The following is a 23,592-nucleotide window of genomic DNA, read 5'->3' as shown; positions in this document are numbered from 1 at the left end:
AACTGTCCCTTTAAGCCAGTGGTTTCTAAACTAGGCTGTGCTCGTATGTGATACAAGACAGGGTTTAACTGACAAAAAACGCTATTGAGAAGTTCAAGCGAAACCCCTGCATGCATCAATGTTTCTAACCCGCACCTCTGAAAGGAAACACATGAATAGAGATTACAGTAACCTAAAAGTGTGAGACAGTTAGCAAAAACCAATGATTACCACAAAAACCTCATGACGACATAAACACCGGCTTCCAGCAATAAATATTGTCATTTATAACAGAAATACTAAAGAACCATGTCTACATTTGTAGACATCTTGCTCTTCATCTCAGTCTTTCTATGATCCCAAACTTTCGTCATCGCTGCACGAAGCACAAACACACATCCTAACACAAACAGACATTAGCATTTATAATGCTGCCCAAACAATGGCTCTCAATCTGTTGTGTATGCCCTCAGGAGAGCCCGCAGTCTGCTAGAAAATCAGAAGATACCATGAATACCAAAACCCTCCATTGAACATCCACTAGGCTGTGTTTCAGCTCTGTTTGATTAAATTGGAGCGTGTCTTTCTTTCGCGAAGAGGGGATTTGTTACGATGAATATTTGGAGTGATTTTGAGGTGACAGCACTGAAAAATGTGTGTGTTTGTGTGTAGAGTTTCACTTTAGTCCCATGCTGCATTAGTTCTGTTGGACACACTGTTGTGCTTCAGCTACTGTAAGATTAATGCTGTGCCTCCGCTCATCCCTACCGCTCTGTCTACTTCAGTCATTTAAAGCTGTGTTTCCTATCTCTTTTATGAACTTGTCGAGATCTGTGCTGTCATCCGTGTTACTCTCGTTTTATTGCGTTTTTGCTTTGTACGGCTGCGCTGCAGGCTGCATGTGTGCATTGGAACTGTGAGGTCTGGGTATGCGTGGCCTTTGCTGTAAGGCAGGCTTTGTCTCTCGCTGCCTCGGGTGTGTGTGCGTGTACTGCAGTGTGCTGCATTGAACGACTGATCTCGCTGACAGTACATTCTCTCTCATATACACACAATGCACACGCATGCGTGCTCACACAGCGGTCTTGGTAAATTCTGCTTCACACGCACGCAGTGCTGACCTTCTTTTTGAAATGCCTCCAGACATTTAAATATCTACTTCCACTGCGAGTAATGCATGACCTCATCTAAAAATAGGCATGCAACCATAGAGCCAACAAGAGTTTGTAGGAAAGAAAGAAATATCTAAGGTTTACCTGCTGGTTGTATTGAGTGCGGATAGGTGGCACATCATAGATGTCTTGGGTGGATGGGAGGTGTCTGGGGACGTCATATTCATCCTGTTCATTCTTCCCTGTGTCGTACACATATACCTGGCCAACACGTGTGGGAACAACCACCTAAGAGAGAGAAAAAGAGAGCGAGGGTAAGATAATTGCATGGGTCTGTTTGAATTAATGACCCATTTTAGATTTGCTCTGGGCATATTGTGAGATGAGTTAGCTCACAGAGACTGTGGAGGCTAAAGACGGTGCCTTTACAACGGGATAACACAACAGACACTACTACAACAAATCTGGGGTCCCGAAAGGTCATCGTGGGAACAGGGGTTGTCCTTTTGTCCTCCTGTTTACCTTCTGTCTTGCACTTCGAGGATTGTGTCAACCTCGTGAGCATGGGAAATGAAAACAAGTAACAGGCCCCGTATTTGTTCAATGCCTGAGACATAATACCAAGCACAACACTCAGATTCAACACATTGAGAAGAGCTATTCAGGGATTTGGAATTTCAGACAGACGGATCCTCAGATTTGTTTTTATTTGCGGTTCGTGAATGATTTTAGAATATGGTTTGTTTGATGTCGGTCTATGCACTATGATATGGACAGAGATCTAAAATCTGCTAGAAATAAATATAGGATTTTGAAATGAAAATATAGGATTTTTTAAATAAATGTAGGACTTTGAAAAATGTCAATGAAAATAAATTGATTATGCAAAATGTAATTACTTCATTAATCAAATAAGCAAATGAATGACACAAAGGTCAGATTTTCTCGCTTCTACTAAAACACTCAAGATGCTCATAGGAGCATCTTGTGGACGTTCAGATAGCTTTCATTATTCCCTGCATGACACCAGTAACAGATGATTTGTGGTCTTCACTCATAACACTAAACTAATGAGATTATTTTGGGCTTTTATTCTCATTCCCATTCTCTCTCTATCTTTTCGCACCAGTCAGTGTCTATAGGAACGCAGAGTGCCAGCCTTCATATGGGTGTTGCTTCTCGCATACTAAACAACAGAGACTCACATAAATCATGAAAACATACACAGTCAATAAACCTAGTAGTGGAGGAGGGAATGGTACATGAGATTTCTAGGTAATGTTTCAACCCAAATCAAAATTAAAAATAATTTTTATATTATTTTAATGACAATAAAAAGGTAATACACAAAAAGATTTAAAAGGAAAAAGCTTGATTGCATTTGTTGTATCAATTTTAATTTTAAGAGAGGTATTTTTTTATTTGATTTTATTATAGTCTTTCAATAAGAATCTCCATTGAGAATAATAAGAATGTGCTTATTTGTTATTAAATTGCAAATACAAAATAAATACACTTAAACATAAAAAATGGAATAAATGGAAAATATGTTTTTTTATTGGGCTGAAATGTGGCTCGGACATATTTTTGAGAGATTTCACGGGAGTGTAAAGTGACGTCTATGATCATGTGATTTAGCACCAGTAGATGAGGTCAGAGTCCAGTCTCTACCACCTAGAAACGGAGAGGTGTGCCGTCCACCGCAGATTTACAGCTCTGTTTCATAAGAGGGTTTGGATTCAGTCTCTTCCGCAACAAATCAGCACAAGTCTTCACTTATTGTGAGAGGGCAAAGCAGTCTGATTAACCACACAGCCTCCAATTGTGCTTTTCTTTGTGAAGCGTTGATGCTTTGTTAGATTAAATCTAGTGACTATGGTAACCAGGCACGAGACGCGACAAGACGAGGACAATGGAAATCTCACATAAAAAGAAACTACACTGTCTGGCCAACATTTTACGCCCTGCCCTGTATAAAAGATGCTAAAACAGGGAAAGAAATGAAATGCTACGCTAATAAAAACCGTAGAGATACTGTATTAATATTTACTTTCCTGCTCACACAGCATGTCACTTCAGATGTCACATCCTGCTAACATCCAATTAATGCGTTCTCATTTAAGAAAGCTGGCAATCTGTCACTGTTAATTCTCATCATTGTCTCCTCTCTCTCTCTCTCCCTCTCTCTCTCTCTCTCTCTCTCTCCCTCTCTCTCTCCCTCGCTAACCTTCACCCACTAATTCTTTTCCCTTTTTCACAAACAACAGGGCAAAATTGATAATAAATTATTTCAAATTTTTTGTCTACGAGGTGTAAGTGTGATAGTAGTGTGATATTTGAAAACCCTGTAACACGCCGACACCTGCAATCCTTTTCCCAGAACATTCCCACAACCTTTCTCACAGACACGACTGTGGTAAATGGGTGCATTCTCCACGCTGCCGTACACTTTCACACACATTAAGACTACTCTGCAGGTGTTTCATTTGACACGTCCTCACACACATAACCTCTACCTCTCTCTCACAATCTGCATTTTCACTTAGACACACATTAACAAAGGGGAATCTTCTAGATTTAAATCAATATTTGCATAATCATTACCCTCAGCGCTGCACTTTACTTTCTTACATTTTAAGTGTTACCACATAAAAACGTATTAGTATACTGTAAATTAAACGTTTAAATCTTTTTATTATTTAATTGTTTATCGTATAATGGCATTCAACAAAGTTTTTGATGAATACGTACTCCTAACTGTGTGTTCAGACCAAATGCCAATGAAGCGTTAAGCGGGAGTGATTTACATATTAAGTCAATGCAAAGACACGATAGACCTACTTGCGCCGTGATTTGGCGCGAATGACTCGATTCGTCGAGTTGAAAAATATGAACTTTGGAGAAAATTTGCGCCGCGTTAACCAATCAGGAGCTTGCAATAGTAGTGACGTGGTTATGATGTTGCGAGCGGAGGCAGAAATCCCAAATAACAATGGAGGACAATTCATCGTTACTTACTTTTATCGAAACAGAAATAAAAAGGATCTTGCTTGGAAGAAAGTGAGTGAGGAGGTCGGATAATCTGGTAAATTGTCGAAAATGATCTTTATACAATTTGAGCAATATATATATACGAGACTGGAGCTGCCCGCCAGAAGTCCCTCCCATGACGTGAAATCATGTATGTAGTGAAGTGAATTTGACGCGCGAATGAAGCAAATTTGATGCACGAATGAATCAACTTCAAGCGTCCAACTACGCGCGAATAGCGAGATTTATTCACGCAAGTCGCGTTTGGTCTGAACAAACAGTAAGTGTAGCAACTTGATAACCAATAGGATCTCTTTTTCCGTTCTGTTCTATTTAGATTTATGAATCCGGCACACATTTTTTCCAAAGCGATTTATGTTGTATTCAATGTATTTATTTTTCATCAGTCTATCTGTCTCCTGAGAATCAAACCCGTGACCTTTGCGCTGTTGCCGCACAACACAACCAAATGAGCTTCAGGACCACAAAATACTGTTTCAAAATACTAAACAACAATCCATTATATAGTAACAGCTACAGTTTACAGGTCATGTATCATATTGACATCAACACTATCAACATCTTACATTATTCTTTTGCAAATGTGCTCTCAGACTTGCGCTTAGCCTTAAGTAATAGTCACTTCATCGTACTGAGAGGCTCTGAAGGGCCGGTCGTAAATTAACATCGATCAATAACGTGAATTATCAATGAGCGCTGCCCTCGGGAACAGGGATGGGCACATATGGTGGACCGCCATCATCAATACAGCTGAAAGGCTTTGGTCATAAAAGGTGGGTGTGTATGAGTCTACAGCTGTCACAACACTCTTTGGGGGGGCGGGGCTAAAAGACTGTAATGATGATGTCACAAAGAGAAAAACACTGGAAACAATGGGGTGCGGTGACTGCGGTGCCCCGCACCGTGACAGCTGGCCGAAAGTCACAATCACAGCAGCTACACGGCCATTGGATTCAACCCTGAAGAGAGGGACAGATTGTAAAGACGGCTTCACAAAAGCCCACGTACCCCCTGCTGCAACGACGAGCCGTGACCTCTTTACCCCATCTGACACAATGACACATGCCACAACACTAAAGAGCACGACCGAAGTCTGCTCAAGACATTCCAGTCAGCTCTGACTTCCCCAGACCATTGATCTCACTCATTTTAATGCATGCTTGCCAGCTTTAGCTGAATACCTGCTGCTGAGGTTCATGGGAGACCACAGAGAGTGGTGATTATATTATTGCATGCATTATTTATGCATGCTTGGAAAGGGGGGAATTAATTGTTAGATGGATTAAGGTTAGATGGATTTCTTAATGTAAATATTTCTGAGTTTTTCTTTGTCTGCTTTTGTGCTCGACAGTACACATTTGTGGACCTGTGCTTTTACATTTAGGCATTTGGCAGACGCTTTTAAAAACATACTGACATTTTCCTCCAAAGCTCTTTTAAATTCCCTTGCAATCTTTTTTCATACTCTTTGTTTTTCTTTTGGCCTTGCAAATGTTGCGGGTCATAGATTGCAATGCATTACTCCAACTCCAGCGAGATTAATAATTATTTCACGTAAAGCAAACCAGAAACGCGAAGTGATAGGAAAAAAGTAATCTGATAAAGAATTCCATCCACTCTTCCATTCCACACGGGTCATTCATTCCACCATTCATTTTTCCCTCTTCAAAAGAGCTTTCCAACATTTTCCATTAGTTACGGGAATCCAAATGATCTCAAAAATAATTTTCTTCAAGGTCATTTACGTTTAAGAAAGCTAGACTTGGTAACGTTGACCCCAAGCTTGGCTTTAATTCAATGCAGTCTGTGTCATGAATAACTCAGTCAAGAGGCCTGTATTTTCCCCTCTGCATCAAGGTCTATGTTTTCGGGTTCTCACTCCAAGCAATTTATTAAAGGGTGGGTCTGAACTATTGCCTTAAATTCAGGGTTCTGTCATATTTGATTGCATCCCACACATGCCCTGGTGAAACATGTCCATCACTGGGATAGACCATCTACAGGCTACCGTTGTGAGCTTGTGAGGATAGGCTGTGGAGAGCTCAGCTGGGCTGTGTGACTTGATGTGATGCCAGTGGGGGTTCATCTGGACCACGGTCACACACACACACACACACTCATGCATGCTATCCCACAGAGAACAGCCTCCCCTGGGCACATCCACAGATGTGCTGTGTGAATTTTTGCCCAAATCCTTTTGGGTTTTTTGATAAACATGAGTGGTGTTTGACATTGGTTGTTAAGATGTGGACTGTTTCATGTGGGGAGTGTTTTGAATGCCTGAGTACTTTAATCAGAAGCACTGGGAAATGGGAAGTTAGAATTTAGACTGGATGAGCTGTGAGAGCATGGAAATAATGCAATTACACGAAATATGTTACGAAAACAGCATTGTGTATTCCAGTATGAATATGAACAATTATAGTGTGAGGGTAGGGGGTGAGGATTAATAGCCCATACACCAATCCTCAACTGTAGAGTCAATCGTTGGCTAATGAGCTCCATAAGTGTAAATATGAGCTTTACTGGGGGACAGCACCATGTGGTATGTGCCATGTGTGAGGGTGTGTGTTGGGATGGCTGGAGACAGAGAGGCCCCTGGTACTAATCCACACAGAGCCTAAGTAAAAGTCCCATGCACCCTCTGACACATGCCTCACATTACTGTCATGAATGAGCTGGGTGTGATATGTCCTACTTCCTACCTTTAGAAATCACATTCTGTTTCAACTTGTAAATGGTTCTTCCTAAAGAAAGCATCACTTTCACTACTGTTCTAAGTAAAATAATGGATTTAATTCAGCCAATAAGCAAGCACCTGCTTACAATCTAGAACTAGCTGGCATTATAATGGCAATTTGTAGATAAGCACAATACACATTTTCTCACAGTGTGGACAGTTTCATTGAACGCAGGCCCTTGGCCCGAAGTTAACTTCGGGTCTGTTTGTTAATTGGTCCGGCTAGTTGCTAATAATATAACTAAGTATATTTTATTTCATCAATTTTCATATTTTTTGTGTAATAATTGTATTAAATTAACAATAAACAATGCATGTGCAGAAACGTTTGGAGAACCAAAATGCTCAGAGGTTGATCTTTCATAGCTCTTTGATAGAGTTGTTTTATTTAAATATCAACTTAGTCTGAGATTTTTCTCATAAAATTGCTTGGGAGAAATAAAAAAAGAAACTAAAGAGACAACTGTTGAGATTCACACTAAGACTATGGAGATGTAACATGAATATAGATTGTAATAAGTCAAATAACCTGTTCTTAGGTAAATCTGAAGATAAATATTTGAGTTCGTATTGAAATATGTTCTATAATATTGACTTTTGATTGAAGGTTTGGAAATCTGAGATAAGTTTGTGACCTTGCTGAGACAGTTGTACGGAAACTCTTATAGAGACATTTGTGAGATTTATTTTCAAGAGAAATATCCGAGACAGATGAGAATTAAACGTTTCCATTCGCTCTCTATGTAATCGCATTAAGAAATTATTGAGATATTAAAGACTATAAAATTCGAAACCATGTCTCGTGTATAAGCACCACAGACCGTGTCTAAAACATTAAACCCAACTTAGCTCAAACATCATCGATCAAAAAGTACACCATATTTTCTCTGCTCAAGTGACTGCACACATTGACCCATATTCATCCATATTCATTTCAGTGAAGACCATTCTCATCATTCTGTCTCCTCCTTTAGTGTGTTTGTTTGTTTGTTTCAGAGCTCAACTTTCCATCTCAATCTCAATCTTTTTGTTCAAACAATTTACCTGCATTATGCTTAAATGATATTTATTTAAAATAGCACAGACTGTCTTGCTGTCTTTATGGTTTTGCTTTCCCATTTTTAGTTTCATCATTTTCTTCTTTCATCTTGTTTCTTTATGATGCAGGTTGCAAGATTGTGTATCTGACTCAGCCTGTGCGCAAGCCTCCACACACACACACACACACACACTTCCTCTCCCCCTGCTTACCTGGCAACACAACACTCAGACCTGTCCACAGCACCTATTAATAAGACTGAGATGAGTACGTCTCCTTGGAGACCACAACGTCCCTGTGACCGGTGATCAAAGTTAGTTAGTGCCTGAGACCATTGTGTGTGTGTGTTTGAGGGAGTGAAAGACGATGTAAAGAGAAATCATTCAGCATATTTAGCCATGAAAGTGCATTTAAATCCAAACTATAATTATGAATAAACATCAGAAATGTTACACATTAGCATAAGGCAACATTTGGTGTTCATTTCAGAACAGTAAGTAGCTGTGATTTCCAGTTCCCACTTTAATCTCTGACCTTGAGGGAACAACAGTAAAACTTCACAGAGATGGTTTAAATGGTGACCACTGAGTTTAGCCTGTGGTGTTGGAGAGAGCTCTTCATGAGCCAATTAAAATCTGACACTGGGGTTCCTTTAAACCCGCTCACAAGCATGTGCGTGAATATGAACAGCATAATGAACACAGCGACGCTCTCTTCCTAAGCCTTGCTAGCTTTTTAAAACATCATAGACATGCTCCTGATATAAAGGCTGTTCCTTGCCTAATGTATCCATCGCTGAGGAAATCCCAGAATGCAATGCACAGAGTAGTGAAAAAAATAAAAGGCATAGTACACTCAAATATAAAATGCCCATCGTATATTCACCCTCATGTTGTACCAAACGGTATTTGTCTCTTTTTTCTGTGCAACACAAAATAAGATATTTGGAGAAATAGGTTCAGTGGTTTCGTGTAAGTACAATGGAAGTCGATGAGGTACAATGTTATTTGGCTACCAACTCTCTTCAAAATATCCTCTTTTGTGATCTGCAGAAATTAAAGACAGTCATAGGGGTTTGGAATGATATGAGGGTTACCAAATGAGAAAAGAGAGCTACAGGTCTTGTGTTCACCTCAGCCGTGTGTGTGTGTATAAAGACGCTCTAAATGAGTTTGCGGCTCCATTAGGCCCTTGTTCCTCCCTGTGATCTGTGTTGTTTCAGTCCTTTCAACTCCCCGGTGTACAAAGCGAACCCTGTGGCCCCCTGTGATATTCCGGCCCTTTGATGAAGGCGACTGGAGCACAAATAAAGGAACGCCGTGATCCGCTGTTTACGCTGAGGGCCCCATCTCCCCTCCTTTCCTTCAATCTGCTGCTGGCTATGTGGGGACGTTAATGACAGGACACATTCTACGGCTCTGCATGAGAACCCAAAACCTCCTCCAGCAGCCCCACCCGCCGCTACGTCCTCTCTAATTTTGTCACGCTGCTCTGTTTCTCTCGCGTTTTTCTCTGTTCCCTTCTGCTGTCAATCTCCTGTCCGCTTGCTGTCGGAGCAGAAAATGAGACCGCAGCAGGTAATGGAGGACATCAGGCCAGGAAAGACTCTCTTTTTGTCTTTTTTCCAACACACACACTTCACTTTCTCTGATGCACTCTAAGAGTTAACCGACAGTCCGGCATGCTCAAAGTCGTCCTTGCTGTGAACATACATTAATAAATATAAATAAAGTTTAGTTAAACACTAACACTTAAAGCACATCGGTGGACCAGATGCACAGTGCGATCCTATCCGCCACTTCCTGTATCTGCGACAGCTGTGAGGAAAACACAGCATCAGCACTTGTTTTCTCCTTCAGTCCTGTCTTTTTTCTCTCATCTGCCAGAGCCACATCACAGGAAGTCTGCAGCCGCCATGCCGAGCCCAGACACGCCGTTTGTAATGGATGCCATGTTGCCTCCTGACCCTCTCGCCGCACGTTGTGTGTACAGGAGACTGCTGGTGGAAATGTGCTGATTCAGAGGGGAAAGTAATGAGGCTTCACTGAGACGCAGCGGCCCTGCAGCAGCCGATGGTTCACTGAGATGCGCTGGCATGTGAGGCCATCAAGACTTTGAAAGCTCGCAAATGCACCGCAGCTGGGCCCGGAGATGCAAATTTAAAGTCTCACAAAAGCACCTGGGGGGAACCGAAACTGTTTAAACAACCATTAAGATCTCTATATTCATTATTCAGAGCCGTTCGGGGAGAAGAGAAAAAACAGTAGAAGGAGAGAGGGAACTAAGAGAGCATTTGGCAAGGACTTCCAATTCCCAAACACATCTCCTTCTTTCGAATCTGTTATTTTTTTAACGATTCGGTTGGACCAATTCAGCCGAATACGAAGTGTTTGTGATTCGCTCAACTGTGAAACCTTTGTTTGGGAGTAAAACTATAAATCATAAAATAATATTTGACACATCCTATGCAACTTAATAGAAAACAGCAGACGAATGGCAGCCTTTAATAAATCTCTAAGCCATTGAGGCGATTGCACTCACCCAATTAGACAATATTTTAAAACAAAATATCAATTTCATTTCAGAAACCGGTTGACTGAAACCAAACTAACATGCTCAAATGAACAAGATTCATGACAAAAAAGTGGGAAAGGGATGCTTTAGAGGCTTTCTAGGGGAAGAGAGGAGTTACTCTGGAATTTAGGAATGTGAGGGGAGAGAAAAGCAGCAGATTACAGACTTACAGTCAGTGAGGGAAATTCCCACTGGATGCACAGCTGCATTCCCTATAAGTCTGCGATACAACTCAGGAGATGTTCAGTTACTTTACATCCAATGTTTAACCATTTTAGACATTTTAAACTGAAACAATTGTGAAAAATATAAGAAATAAATTAATTAAAAAGTGATGTAAATTGATTTAGCGCAATTAATTGATTTCAAAATAAAGGTTTGTGTTTATATAATATATGTTTGTGTGCCGTGTATATTTATGTGTATATATAAATACACAAATATACACATATAGAAGTATGAGTAATATTTATATATGATGTAACATAAACAAAAATATACTTATACACACACACAAACATATACATATATTTAAAAGCTTATACACATACAATAATTATTTAAATATTTATTATATCTACACATTTGTGTGTGCATTTAGATTATATAAACACAAAATTCATTTTGGATCCGATTAATAGCTATTATTAATATATACAAAAATGGTCTAATGTAAATTGTCATAGGTTTTTGGTTAGGTGTTTCACTTAACTAAGCATCATCTTCACTATAAGGTCATAAAAATGATTCACTGCTTCATAAATTTGACACTGATAACAGTACAGCAGCAAATTTCCAACTGCCGAGTTTCTTCATACTGCTGTAGCTCTGTATATGTGTAGGTTCAAGGTTGAGTATGGATCCACAATCCCTATGGTCTCCCTTTATTCAGTCTCCTCACATGTTCTCTCCACCCTCTCTCACCCCAAACTCTGCCTGCCTGGTCCTGTAGATAAGCCAACCAGGCAACTCCAACCCCCAACCTCCGCTCCCCCATCCCATCAGGTGAGTAGTGCCGGCCTCAAACAAGTCCCCAAAGATTATGCATTTACTTTCAGTACAGGCAGCGAGGCAAAGCTACAGTAGAATCTCAATCTACCGTTGGCAATCAATCCCTCTCTGTTACCCAGCACACCCTGCCTTAATAAACCCCCGGCTCTCTGTACAGCATACTGAAAAGGCTATAGCAGGGGCCAATAAAGTGATAAGGCAAGACTCTTTCCAGCACCTGGAGGCACACCTACGCAATTCCTTTATACTTTCATTCTACTGCGTCAATAATAGAGCTTAACCTCGCACAATACCTTACCCACAAACCCTCGACGTAACACGCTCATGTGGCCCTTGACTGAAAAAACAAGCTTACGCTCGAACCTTTCCTCATCCTTTAGTTTTATTTACTCTAATGGTCAATGTGCAACCTGAGTTGATAACATAAGCTCGCTTTGGTTAATGTGTAAGCAGGACGGCAGGTGAGTCTTGGAAGCGGTGCGTCACAAGTGCGGGGAACTATGGGAAGGTCACATCCTGGCATATTTCACAAGTCAAATACAAGCAAATAGCTTTCGGTTTAATTGAAACCTGTTAGCGTGCTAGTTGAATAATGTTTAGTGTGGGTTGTTATCTGTCAGTGGAGGTTTTATTGATTTGAGTCACCCATTTCAGAAGTGAAGTACATGTGACTAATTTAGGCAAAGAAGGAATTAAACAGAGAATTCATGCTTGTTGGAGGAGACTGCTGGGGCTTTGTGGGTCGTGTTTTGATATATTTTATGCCCACATATTCAATGTGACATCAATCTCAATTGTACCTGCTGTTTTATTATAACCTCTCACTTCAAACCCTGACCCCATCCACCCGAACCATATTCGTAATGCAGACACTGTCTGTCTGTTCACAGCTAAGAGGAACCACACCCACCTTCCCAATCCCAGATTCTCCCTCTTCCTGCTTCTCTTCAAACAAACGGTACTTCAGTGCCTGAAAAGGCTTTATAGAGTCCCAGAGTCGGATTACACAGGTAAAAATCCCATTCATTTTCTCCACAGAGAAATTGATTTTTCACGACAACCTATAAAACTTTCTAGACAGAGCTCTGCCATGGCCTCTGAGGTTGTCAATGGTATGTTTTTCTGTTGAACTCACAAACGATTTTAACTTTGGTTCAAGGCTAAGAGCTCTCAAATAAAGCGTTTTTAAATACCTATGGAGTAAACAAATGGAATAAAAAGAACCGACAGAACCTAGACCCCAGGAAAACGCACACACAAGCAAACAACTGCAGCCTGTGACAAACAACAAAAGCTTATTCATGTGTTCATCGTGAGAGAATAAGCCAACAAGAGTATTTTTGCTCTAAAATACTTTCTTTTACATTGCTTTATTAAGCAGTTTTCAGGACTCTTATCTCATAATGAAAACCCGCTAGTGGTGGAAGAAATGTGGCCACAAGGACAAGTGACCATCCTAGAGCACATTAAGAGACACCATAGTAAAATACCAAAATCTCCTTCCAAAGAGACCACTTTGCAAGAAGTAAACACTGGTCTAAGCATTTCCGGTTTCAGTATTTATTGATTTAATAATCTCATTAATTTTTACCTTAAATATTTAATGTTATAAAGGTTCTGTTGGTTGTATTTTGTTATAATGTTTGTGTAGTGTTAAAAAACTAAGACAGGATGTTCTTCTGGAACAGTGTTGGATCATTGTTAAACCAGAAGAAAACCTCAGTTCAGGCACTGCAAAAAGAAATGTAATGCTAATCTGTATAAGCAACTATTTTCAACACAAAGAACATTAACAACCCTTTTTTTTCTTAATTCTGTTTTAGGAACAGTTACCAAGGTTTAAGAATTCCAAAAGCATTGTGAAAGCCAGCATTTGATTGCCTTGTCTTTAGCATCAACACAACACCAAACGAAAAGGAATGTAAGAACTGTTCCGATTCAAAGTGAATTACTTTTCTACTGCAGTGTTTAGGCTGTTTTGTAAGTTTCTGGAACACTGCCATTAGTATTGATCTTTTAACTGCTTGGTTTATAACACAGGTCTTCAATATGACTCACAACTGCGTTTAACCTCACAACACTTTCTATGTTATACAGCTGAGAACTTTTGATCCATTATGAAGACAGGAAAATGTATTTTTCTGATTTTGAATTTTGATCCTGGTAAAAAAAATCCAAATGTCTTTCGACCTCAAATTAAAACATTACAATTTTGCTAAAGATCTCTAAAATGTCCTAAGAATTCACATCTTGCTGAGGTATTTTGCTTTGGACTCAAAGCCTCCGAGGCCTGGAGGATTTTTTCAGTTCTGTTCTCCCCAAAAGACAGCAAAATATGAAATCATGGCATTTACAAACAATAATTTAAACATGAATAATTCAGCCACACTTATAACACAGCATATGCCATAATGTGATGTTTTAAACATCCATGTCACGATGACACTATGAATCATTTTTAGATGTTTATGCCTGTTAGGTTAAAATGCATTTGACACGTGTAGATAGCTAACAGTCAACAAACCCGCAGGTTCATCTCTCTTCATCCTGCCATCTTTACACTTCAGTGCTTCAGCCGCTGCGGCAGCCCCAGCATATGGCTTAGTGCCCTAAGACTGTCCTGCAAGTCACCCTCAGGGGAACAGCCCTGCCCGTAGCATCAACCTGCAGTTACCTCTGGAAAAATAATGCTTACTCACCCTCCGCTGCACACGGTCACTGCCGTTATAAACCTTTGCATTATTTATGACTCTCTAATACAATCTCCTCTGCTGTGTCGACATCTCTCTGTTCTCTCTCTCTATGATTTCATGTTGCTTATTATTCATCTCACCACCACTTCATGTGTTTGCCATAATAAGGAAATCTAAATGTCAACACTTAACATGAAGGAGCATCGCAACAAATTTTTCATCTGTAATGTGATGTATTTTAGAGTAAAACAACATATTCAGTGAGGAAAATATATATTCATTCTGACATTCATTTGTGTCTTTCCTTACCTTTCCAATGGGTTTGGGAGAGTCCCAGCTCCTCTCTATTGATGGAGGAATCTGGTAAATGTCTTGCGTCTGGTTCACAGAGGGCGGCACCTGGTACACGTCCTGTCCAGGACACAGGCCTCCTACTGTGGGCGGCACCTGGTAGATGTCCTGTCCCGGAACGTTAATGGAGGGCGGCACCTGGTAGATATCCTGCGGAGAGGGGGAGTACTGTCCGTGGCCTTGCTTCTGTGCTAAAGCGGGGGCTTTGGGTTGGGGAGTTTGGGGGCCTGTAGGCACCTGGTAGAGGCTGGAAGGGGCCGGCAGGCCATGGTTTGGAGGGAGCATGTAGACGTTGTCAGGCATGGATGAGTTGGCAGAGCTGGAGGAGGGGAAGGCAGGGTGCATTGCTGTGTACTGGGAGGCAGGGGTGGGCTTGTTGTAGGCACTCTGAGGCAGGTTGAGAAGGCTCTGGGTTGGGCTGGACTGACCCGATGCCTGCTGTAACTGCTGCTGTTGTTGCTTATCATACATGCCCACAAGGATTTTCAGCCGATTGCCAGGGACGATTCCTTGACGGCCGTGCAGCGAACACAGCCACCAGCCGTCCAAACCCTGCGTGTCCCTCTCCAGAACGGTCATGATGTCCCCTTTCCGAAAGGACAACTCATCTGGAGACTCCGCCACATTGTCATACAGGGCCTTCGCCAAGACATTCTACAAAAAAAAAAGACAAAAATATTGTTTTTTACAATCACATTTTGTCACTTTATAGCTGGAATTTACATTCTTCTAATGGCGCAAGATAGCTGTTAAATATTATATCAACATGGGGAAGTATTTCGGTTTTCTGCATGTAGAGCACGTGAGCCATCTGTTGTGGAAGCTAATAAACGCTGGCAAAAATGTTCAATATTACAAAAACTAGTCAATATTCACACTATATAATTCACTTTGCTTAATTTGCCCCATTGATTTTTACATCGCCGACACATTTACACAGCATGGACTCCATCTGTCCGTTCGTTTACAAAGCCACCCACAAGTGGGTCTGGTCTTTGACACTTAAACAAATATTTGCAATTCAGCCCCTGAACCAGTACCCCCTCCCTCCTTGGCACGAGAACGATAGAGCCTGGCACAGTGCCAAATGACGCGTGTTTCGCCCCACTCCATGCCCTCTTAATGAAGCCATAGTGAACAAATGACAGTATTCACAAATTCACACCATTTCATTGGTTAATTGTGAGAGGTTATTGCTTTCACATTTAGCCCTTAGTCCTCCATAGTCTGCAGTGGCAACCCTCTACAGTTAGCAAATGGGAGAAAGAGCGAAAAGCGAGGGAGCAGTTTTTAATCAAGACAAAAACTTCTGTCATAACCCTCCCCGCTCTTTACTGACTGACTGTCTATTCAAGCAGTTGTGCTTTGTGCAGGAGAAAATGGCCAATTTCCAATCCGGAGCGCTCCATGTCTCCCTCGCACCCCCGTCTACATCTCTCCTACTGTGACTTCACTGTGGTTTGTGAGAGTTTCAAACCCCATCTAACAGGGAATGAAAAGTCAGATGATTGATGCTCCACAGCAGATAGTCAGCAGGTGTTTGATTACTAACAGACCTCCCCTGTCAGGACACACGCTGCCTTCATGTCACGCTGGAATCATAGTATTTATGGGCATGAGCAAATCATAATGTTGTGATTAGCAGTGGGAGATTTTCTTTGAATCTTGACTCTCTGAGATGGAGGAAACAAAGTGATAGTGGTTGTGATATGGAATTTACACTTAAGAAAACAACAAGTGTTTATTGAAACCATTTGAATGTTTATTAAGACTCTTCAAGAACTTCCAGGAGAACCTAAAGATTTCCTCTCGCACAATACACCAAAGTCTTTCCTCCGTCACAATAAACACAGCCTGAATCCTAATGTGTATACTTCTATTGTGCGTTAAAAATCACAATTCACTTGTACATACTTTTGAAAATGTGATGAAAAGTTATGCCATCGAAGGTTAGCCTAGTTTAAATACAAAGTTGGAATGTTTAATTTAACCATTTTTAGCCTTACAAATACAATTGGTTAAAAATCAGGAAACATGCTTAAACTCAAAATAAGGTGATTTTCTATCATATCCCATAAAACGTTTGGGCTCCAAAAAGGACAAAAGTACTGCAACAGATAATACACCAGAAAGAAAATACCATCCTGTTAAATGCTATTTACTTACATTTTTGACACTGTTATTTAAGTAATTGCTAAATCTCACATTCAATATAGTAAGCAATGAAAGCAAATAGCTTTCTTATAATAAAAAATCAAATAACAATCAAACATACGGGTTTTTAATGGATAGTAAGCAAAAAGCTTTCTTCTGTTTAAAAAATGCAATAATCTAAGGTGATTGCAATCTCACATACAATATAATATGAATAGTATTGGCATGCAACACACAGCCCGCAGCTACGTTCCTCATTTCTCTGCTATGAGGCTAATTATGCCCATCTAGACCCACAGCAGTGTGCGTGAACGCCATCTCCACAGTTGTGCTGAGCGAGAGGCTTCTGATTCACTGTGTGTTTTTAAGGTCCGTGTGGAGAGTTGCAGTGATCCGATGAATGATGTCTCTGTGCTCTTGGCCGAAGGAGAGCGAGTAGAGGCTCACAGGCGGCATATCGGACAGATGAATGGCTCGACTGTGCTGCCCGGGCGAGGGACAGTCCCCACAGTGTCTCCCTTTAAAGCCAGAGGAGACATAAACTGGACACAATAGCGCCCGAGAGGCTTTACTGCCTGCTAGCAGCTGGCTGAGATGTCACCATGTAGTGCTGGCACATGCATGCACGCAAACCCCACACAGAGCACTGATGCACCACACATATTAATATATGCGTGTACATACAGACGCACAGGAATTTGTGATCCTACACGCACTTAGGCATACAGGCACGCATACCTCCACAGCCCCCACTATCCATTCCCACACACACGCATACAAACACAATGGCAAATAATGAGACTATCTCAGACCAGCTGAGAGAGCCCATTAACTTCACAGGCAGCTAATTTTTCCATACAGCCAGTTGAAGCCATTCATAGGGCGTCTTTGTAGAGGAATGAAATTGGGTGGAATGACTAGAATACTCAGAACCCACCCCAGGATCTAACTAGCCTGTGTGAAAATGCCCTGACTAACAGATTATTCCTCTTTGACAGATAGACAGCAGCTCCATCCTTTCTTACCGGCTGCAGAGAGACAATAATTAACAAGTTAATTAGGTGATTGATGTCATTGTTGCAGAAATTGGATTAAAGATCTCCTTCCTGTAACATTCTTCTTCTTTTGTCTTATCTTACTCGCCTTGTCTCCTAAAAAGCAGCAGAAAACTGCAGGAGAAAATGAGTCTTGTATGCTGCCAATTAAAAGACTATAGGGGCCTGCATGACATCACACGCAGTTGAACTTTGCCTCCATTATAGAAAGCATGTCAAACTTCTCTGACTATCTATCACTCGCTCCCACACTTCTCTCTCCTCTGTTGATCGGGGTACGGGTTGTATTTAAGGAGTGATTCACAGGGGTTTTTATGTGAAGGCGAGACGATTATTCTGTGAGAGTGAATGTTTTTTTAAATTGTTAGGAACGCATATAAGAGAATACAAGGCGAAGAACGGTAAGACAACGGCGAGGGAATAAATGAAGGGAAATAACAGCTGGGAATATTTGGCTGTTGATCAATGGATCTGTTATCGTCTAGAACAGCCAAGGATAAATTGCATCTTCCATTTCCAACACTCATAAAATAAAAGGGTAAAGCGCTGCGCATTAAACCACGATAGAAATTTAGTTGGTCCCTCGGGGGCACTTTTGGAGTATATCTGCATTTATCAACCAGTGTTGGGGAAGCAACTACCTTAAAGCGGCTCATTATTAAACATAGTTAAACTATAGTCACGCTATCATATGGAAAATGGACTTGGCTCAACTGTTTGATGATGTAAAACAGTTTCCAAAACTACTTCATTCCAGCTAAATACTGGAAAAGCTTAGCTGTTTTGGAAATTAGCTGAGCTAATGTATTAGTACTAGTTACGTTAGCATCATCACTAGTTAGTCACCAGCCCCCAAATGTGTTTCAAATCTATTGTTCGGACAAGTTGTAAAAACAAAAAGAGTGGTTGGCAGGAGCGCTTAGCTTCATTTCACCATGGTGAGCATCAAAATGGAAACATCCAGGTCAAAACCTTTCCCCTGTATGTGAAGTGGACAGAGACTAATGCTAAACTTTTATTATCCCGGGATGACATAAAGACAAAGAGATAAACAGAATGGATGAAAGAGATCTTGAAAAAAGAGAAGAAAAGGAAACTCATCATCCGAAGGACGAAATGTTCATCTATTAGCATTTGAAAGGGCCATAAGAACGAGAGTGGTTTTAAGGTCACACATAAAAGGGGAAAAAAACTCACTCAAAATGAAAATTCTGTCATTTACTTGCCCTCACATCCTTCAATAAGCTACATGTCTGACTTCCTATCATTAAACAAACAGTACTAGAAGATTAGAGTTAAAGGAATAGACATTTATTTAACTTCATGTGGTTTAAAACCTGTTTATGACTCTTTCTTACGCGGAACACAAAAGAAGATATTTTAAGTCTTGGTGGTTTTGTGTCCACACAATGGAAGTCAATGGGGGCCAATGTTGCTTGGTTACCAACATTCTTCAAAATACCTTTTATTTGTGCTCTGGTTAAGAAAGAAAGTTGACATGAGGGTGAGTATATGAACAAATCATTTTTGGGTGAACTAACCCTTTGAGGAAAATAAAAAAAGATGCTGTTTTACATACAATGATATTAATATTGCCGTTACAATGAATGGCGTGGAATGCAACACTCAATATGGCCGCTCTAGCGAAGGAAGTCCTGCCATCAGTAAGACTGGGGCAGGACTCTCATGAGGCGCTTGCCAGCCTGTGCACAGTTGCAGTAGATGCGGCAACATCGAAAAATGTTTTGAGCAATTTATGCTTGGCAAACCAAAGTTATGATAGAGTTCATGTTGTTGTCCAATGTGGATGGCCACAATTTAATTTCACTGTTTGGAAGGTAATAGCTTAGACATGCTAGACAACTTAAATGCCCCGTGCAAGTAAGTCACACAGGTTTGAAATATATATTATTTAAATAATAACCAAATTTTCATTTGTCGAGCTGTGACTTTAAAAGAGATAGAAAGGTGGCAAAAATATTACAATTGAATGAGAAAGATATCCACAGGATGGAGGGAAATGAAAGAAGGATGTGGGGCTGTGCCGAGAGGGATGGAAGGAAGGTACTTTGCTGTTCATTCACACAGAGCCACTGAACGGGAGGTAATGCGGCAGATGCAGGAGCGCGCTCTGTTCAGACAGGTCAACGAGTGTGTATATGTGTGTGTATTGTTGTATGGTGGGGTGAGGCCAAACAGCTTTTGTCTGGTGCCTCTACATGACCCCGTGTGACCAACACTAGTAAAGTTAGCAAGGTGGGGGCAGGTTGTGCTTTTCTGTATAATATGTGTGCACTGGTTTTAAAGACATGGGGGGGCAGGATTCAAACACCTTCAGGCTTTTTCTAAACCATAACTCCAAAAGACACAACAGCTATAGTTCTTCTCACGATCATGTAACTTCTCGTGGTCAGACTTTAGATTTTATATTCTATGTGACAGCACAGATAAAACCAACGGATAGATGTACAATCTGTTCAATGTGTAAAACTGTGGTCTAGGTGTCGATCAACAAAATCAATAAAAACACTAAAAATCCATCTCACTGAAAATGTATAGCAGGCAACAGGTCATGTTTGTTTCAGGTTAATGATTGAACAAATGAATGAACAAAATGTGACATATTGAACAGACATTTGTACCACACAGCCTCGTTTTTTGTTCACGAGAAACGAAAGACACTCACACCTCCTGAGCCCTAGAAACAAACTTTCTTGTCATAACTTTTTATTGGTTTAAAACAGATGGGTGCTGCAGACAAAACACACTGTCTTTGTTTTGTCCTCCACATAAGACACCTGAGCCCAACCAATAAAGAACAAATGCAAGACAGTGTGTTTTATCCATGTTGTGGTGATAAAACATTGACAAGACATTCCATGTAATGGTCCAGTTGTTCCTCTGTGGTTAAATTGTTATTCTAAGGGACTTGCTAGTTTCCTGAGTAGCAGGTTAGCTGTGGTAATTATAAGGCGGATGGAGTTTAATACAGTAAGCTGTTGTAGACACATTTTCAGACGTCGTGTACACAAGGATCAGACGCTGTATCAGACAGCAGCGATAGTCATCAGGCTGAACAGGGAGAGAGATGTGACTCAGACGCCAGGCACGCGCGTGCTCGAGTGTTTGCGTTTATCGGTCGTGTCACTCAGTTGCATGTGACACAAGCTTACCTGGAAAGAATCTCACACAAAGATTAAATTAAGAGATTCCTGCTGGTGCATTAAAGGAACCGTTCAACCCAAATTACAAATTCATCATTGGCTTTACTCCGTGGAACTCAAAAGATGATATTTTGCGGACTATTTTATACGGCTAAAACAGACCAGTAGTTGTCAAGCTTGAAATACTTAACATTTGGGGGACTTGGTGATTTTTGGTAATTTTGGGGTTTGACAGCCCCAGCTTTTATAGGAAATAGCAACATGAAGCACCATCAAAACATCTTAATTTATGTTCCCTGAAAGAAAAGTCGTGCAGGTTTAGGAAAACATGAGGTTGAGTAAATGTGAGAGATTTTTCATTTTTGGGTGAACTGTTTCTTTAAGATCAAGTATATAGAGTCTATTGAATGTCAACTTTAGAAGATTAAAGGATGTTGGAAGCACACACTGCAAGTGGGCCATAAACCTGCTCTATTTGCACGAATAGACCCGAAAATCTTGACAAAAAAAACACAATAGCAGAAAGACAAACAGAGGACCAGTGGCTTGCTCTATTTTCACTATAGAGGGTGAATTTACTACAGACAAGACCAGACTTGAGCACTAACAACAGGCCTCCGGAGGATAAGAGCAAAGGGTGGCAGGCACATAAGTAATTGTTAGCTTGTGTGTCTGTGTGAGTACCTAAGCAAACATAAGAAATAATATGATCTTTTTTAAATAAACTGTAAAATTACATGCTTGGTAAGTCATGTTAAACACATATTTTCATATTACTTAATAAAATAATTAAAAATCTTTTAAAACACAACTAAATTTAAAAGTCAGTTTATTATAAGTAAAATCTAAGTGACTTCTTGTAATGCAAATTGATTGAACTTAAACTTTAAGGGTTTTTAAATATATTTTTTACCGTGTACAACGAATAGTTTTTTTAATGCAAAAGTAAATTGTATTTAGAGGCAGTATTATGGTTTGATATGGTAAGACCCTATTGGACAGCTAGGTCAGAGTGTTTATGACATTCTTAGTGCATGTCTAGGCCCATTCTTTCATTCTTAAAATATTCTACAGCTTCAGCCTAAACTCAGATATAACCTCCTACAAACCACTACACACGCCATCACACTTCCATAACACACACATTTTATCATTTAATATACTCGGCACAATCTAAATACAGTACACATTCTCATATAAACGCGCTCATAAAAACAGACACCGCTGTTGAATGTTGCATTATTGAATATTACTGCAGGCATATTCTGTGATTCATTGCCAAAAAGAAATCCGGCAATTGCTTTGCGATTAGGTCAGCAAATCCTAAACCCTTTCATAAACGCTCGGGTCATCCTAGAAACAAAACTACGTTCCTACGTGCACTTAAATCCAATCATTCATCATCCGTCTCATTCGTGTTGACTAGAACATAACAGAGAAACCTCCTTTGCCCCTCCTTTCCAGGCAGGGTGGGGTTGAAACACTCTTTTCGAAAAAATGCGGCTCTGATTCTTGTAGCTACAGGCTACAACTAAGTATTGGTTTACTGCCAGTTTTTTTCACACACCAACACCACAGTTCATGTGCGATCTTTCTGCTGAGATTACAGCGCTGGGTCTGTCAGAAACAGATAAATGTGAACATACCAAGGACATGTTACATTTTTGTATGATCAAGTTTTTGCTCTTTCACCCTGAACGAAGGACCTTCGTCGCTACACAAACATGTCTAGAATTCTTATGCCAAACAACCAATCTTGATATGAACAAGGTGATTTTTTTTCAGCGACCTCAACTGCTCAACCCACAAGTGCGATAACAGTGCTGAGGTCAGAAACTCAAGATACAAATAGTCTGTTTAGAAACTGATAATCTCCAGCCACATTGTTACTGTTTGTCCTCAATGTCCTTATTCATCTGTACTTAAAATTCTTGAAGCAGTAAGTTCTGAGAACACCATTAAATGTCCCCGAGCTATGAAGGAGCAACTTCTAAGTAATACAATTGTCCTCTGGGGAGATCCATTTGCTGTTTTATATGTACGACTCATCATACCCATCATCCGAACTGCTGTCATTCCTTTTCGTTTTAAAGAAGACTTAATCTTTGTCCACGAAACTGGCCCCAAGAGAGCCAAACCAGAGAGTTTAAAAATGTAAATGGAAAGTATAAACTAACATAAGCATCTCCTATCCTAATATTTGGTTGTTGATGTAATAGTAGCCACGTCAGGATACGTCAAGGTCAAATGGATAAAGCCACATGTCGAGCAAACAGAAACAAAACACATTTTAAAGAAATCAATGCACACAGTTTAAAAGCAACGTTGGAACTCCTACAGGGGATAAATCTGAAATGTACACAACTCAAAAGTATGACCAAAGGCCACACTAGCTGACCTTTTTACTCTCATCCCACCCTGAGTAAATCTCTGTAAGTGTTTTCTCAAAGCATCTGAATTCCTTTGGACTCCCACAATGTAGGTCTCAAACGTGTCATGTGTCATTTGATGATGGTATGACCTAAGGCCTTTACACATACATATATTAAATTACATTCGTCATTCAAGTCAACAGCACACCTATTCCCTGGGAGTTGAACCAATAACCTTGCAGTTGGTAGCATCATGTTTAGCAGTCGCGCTACAAAAACTACGCTTTTCAAATCAAC

The 23,592-nt window shown here is 40.4% G+C and overlaps 1 protein-coding gene across 2 annotated transcripts in view; it reads right to left on the bottom strand.

Moving 5' to 3' along the window:
• The window catches only part of bcar1 (BCAR1 scaffold protein, Cas family member), a 66,483-nt gene that overhangs the window by 6,645 nt on the left and 36,246 nt on the right, over window positions 1-23,592 (bottom strand). For both annotated transcript variants that reach the window (XM_056766112.1, XM_056766111.1), the window contains exons 2-3: window positions 14,509-15,204; window positions 1,236-1,379 (exon numbers count right to left, since the gene is read on the bottom strand). In XM_056766112.1, the coding sequence (XP_056622090.1) occupies window positions 1,236-1,379; window positions 14,509-15,204 (840 nt within the window). The remainder of the gene's footprint in view (window positions 1-1,235; window positions 1,380-14,508; window positions 15,205-23,592) is intronic.

This window comes from Triplophysa dalaica, chromosome 14 (genome assembly GCF_015846415.1).
Source record: "Triplophysa dalaica isolate WHDGS20190420 chromosome 14, ASM1584641v1, whole genome shotgun sequence".
NCBI classification, from domain to species: domain Eukaryota; kingdom Metazoa; phylum Chordata; class Actinopteri; order Cypriniformes; family Nemacheilidae; genus Triplophysa; species Triplophysa dalaica.
Note: the sequence above shows the minus strand (reverse complement) of the source record. Positions and strands in the feature narration are given on the sequence as shown.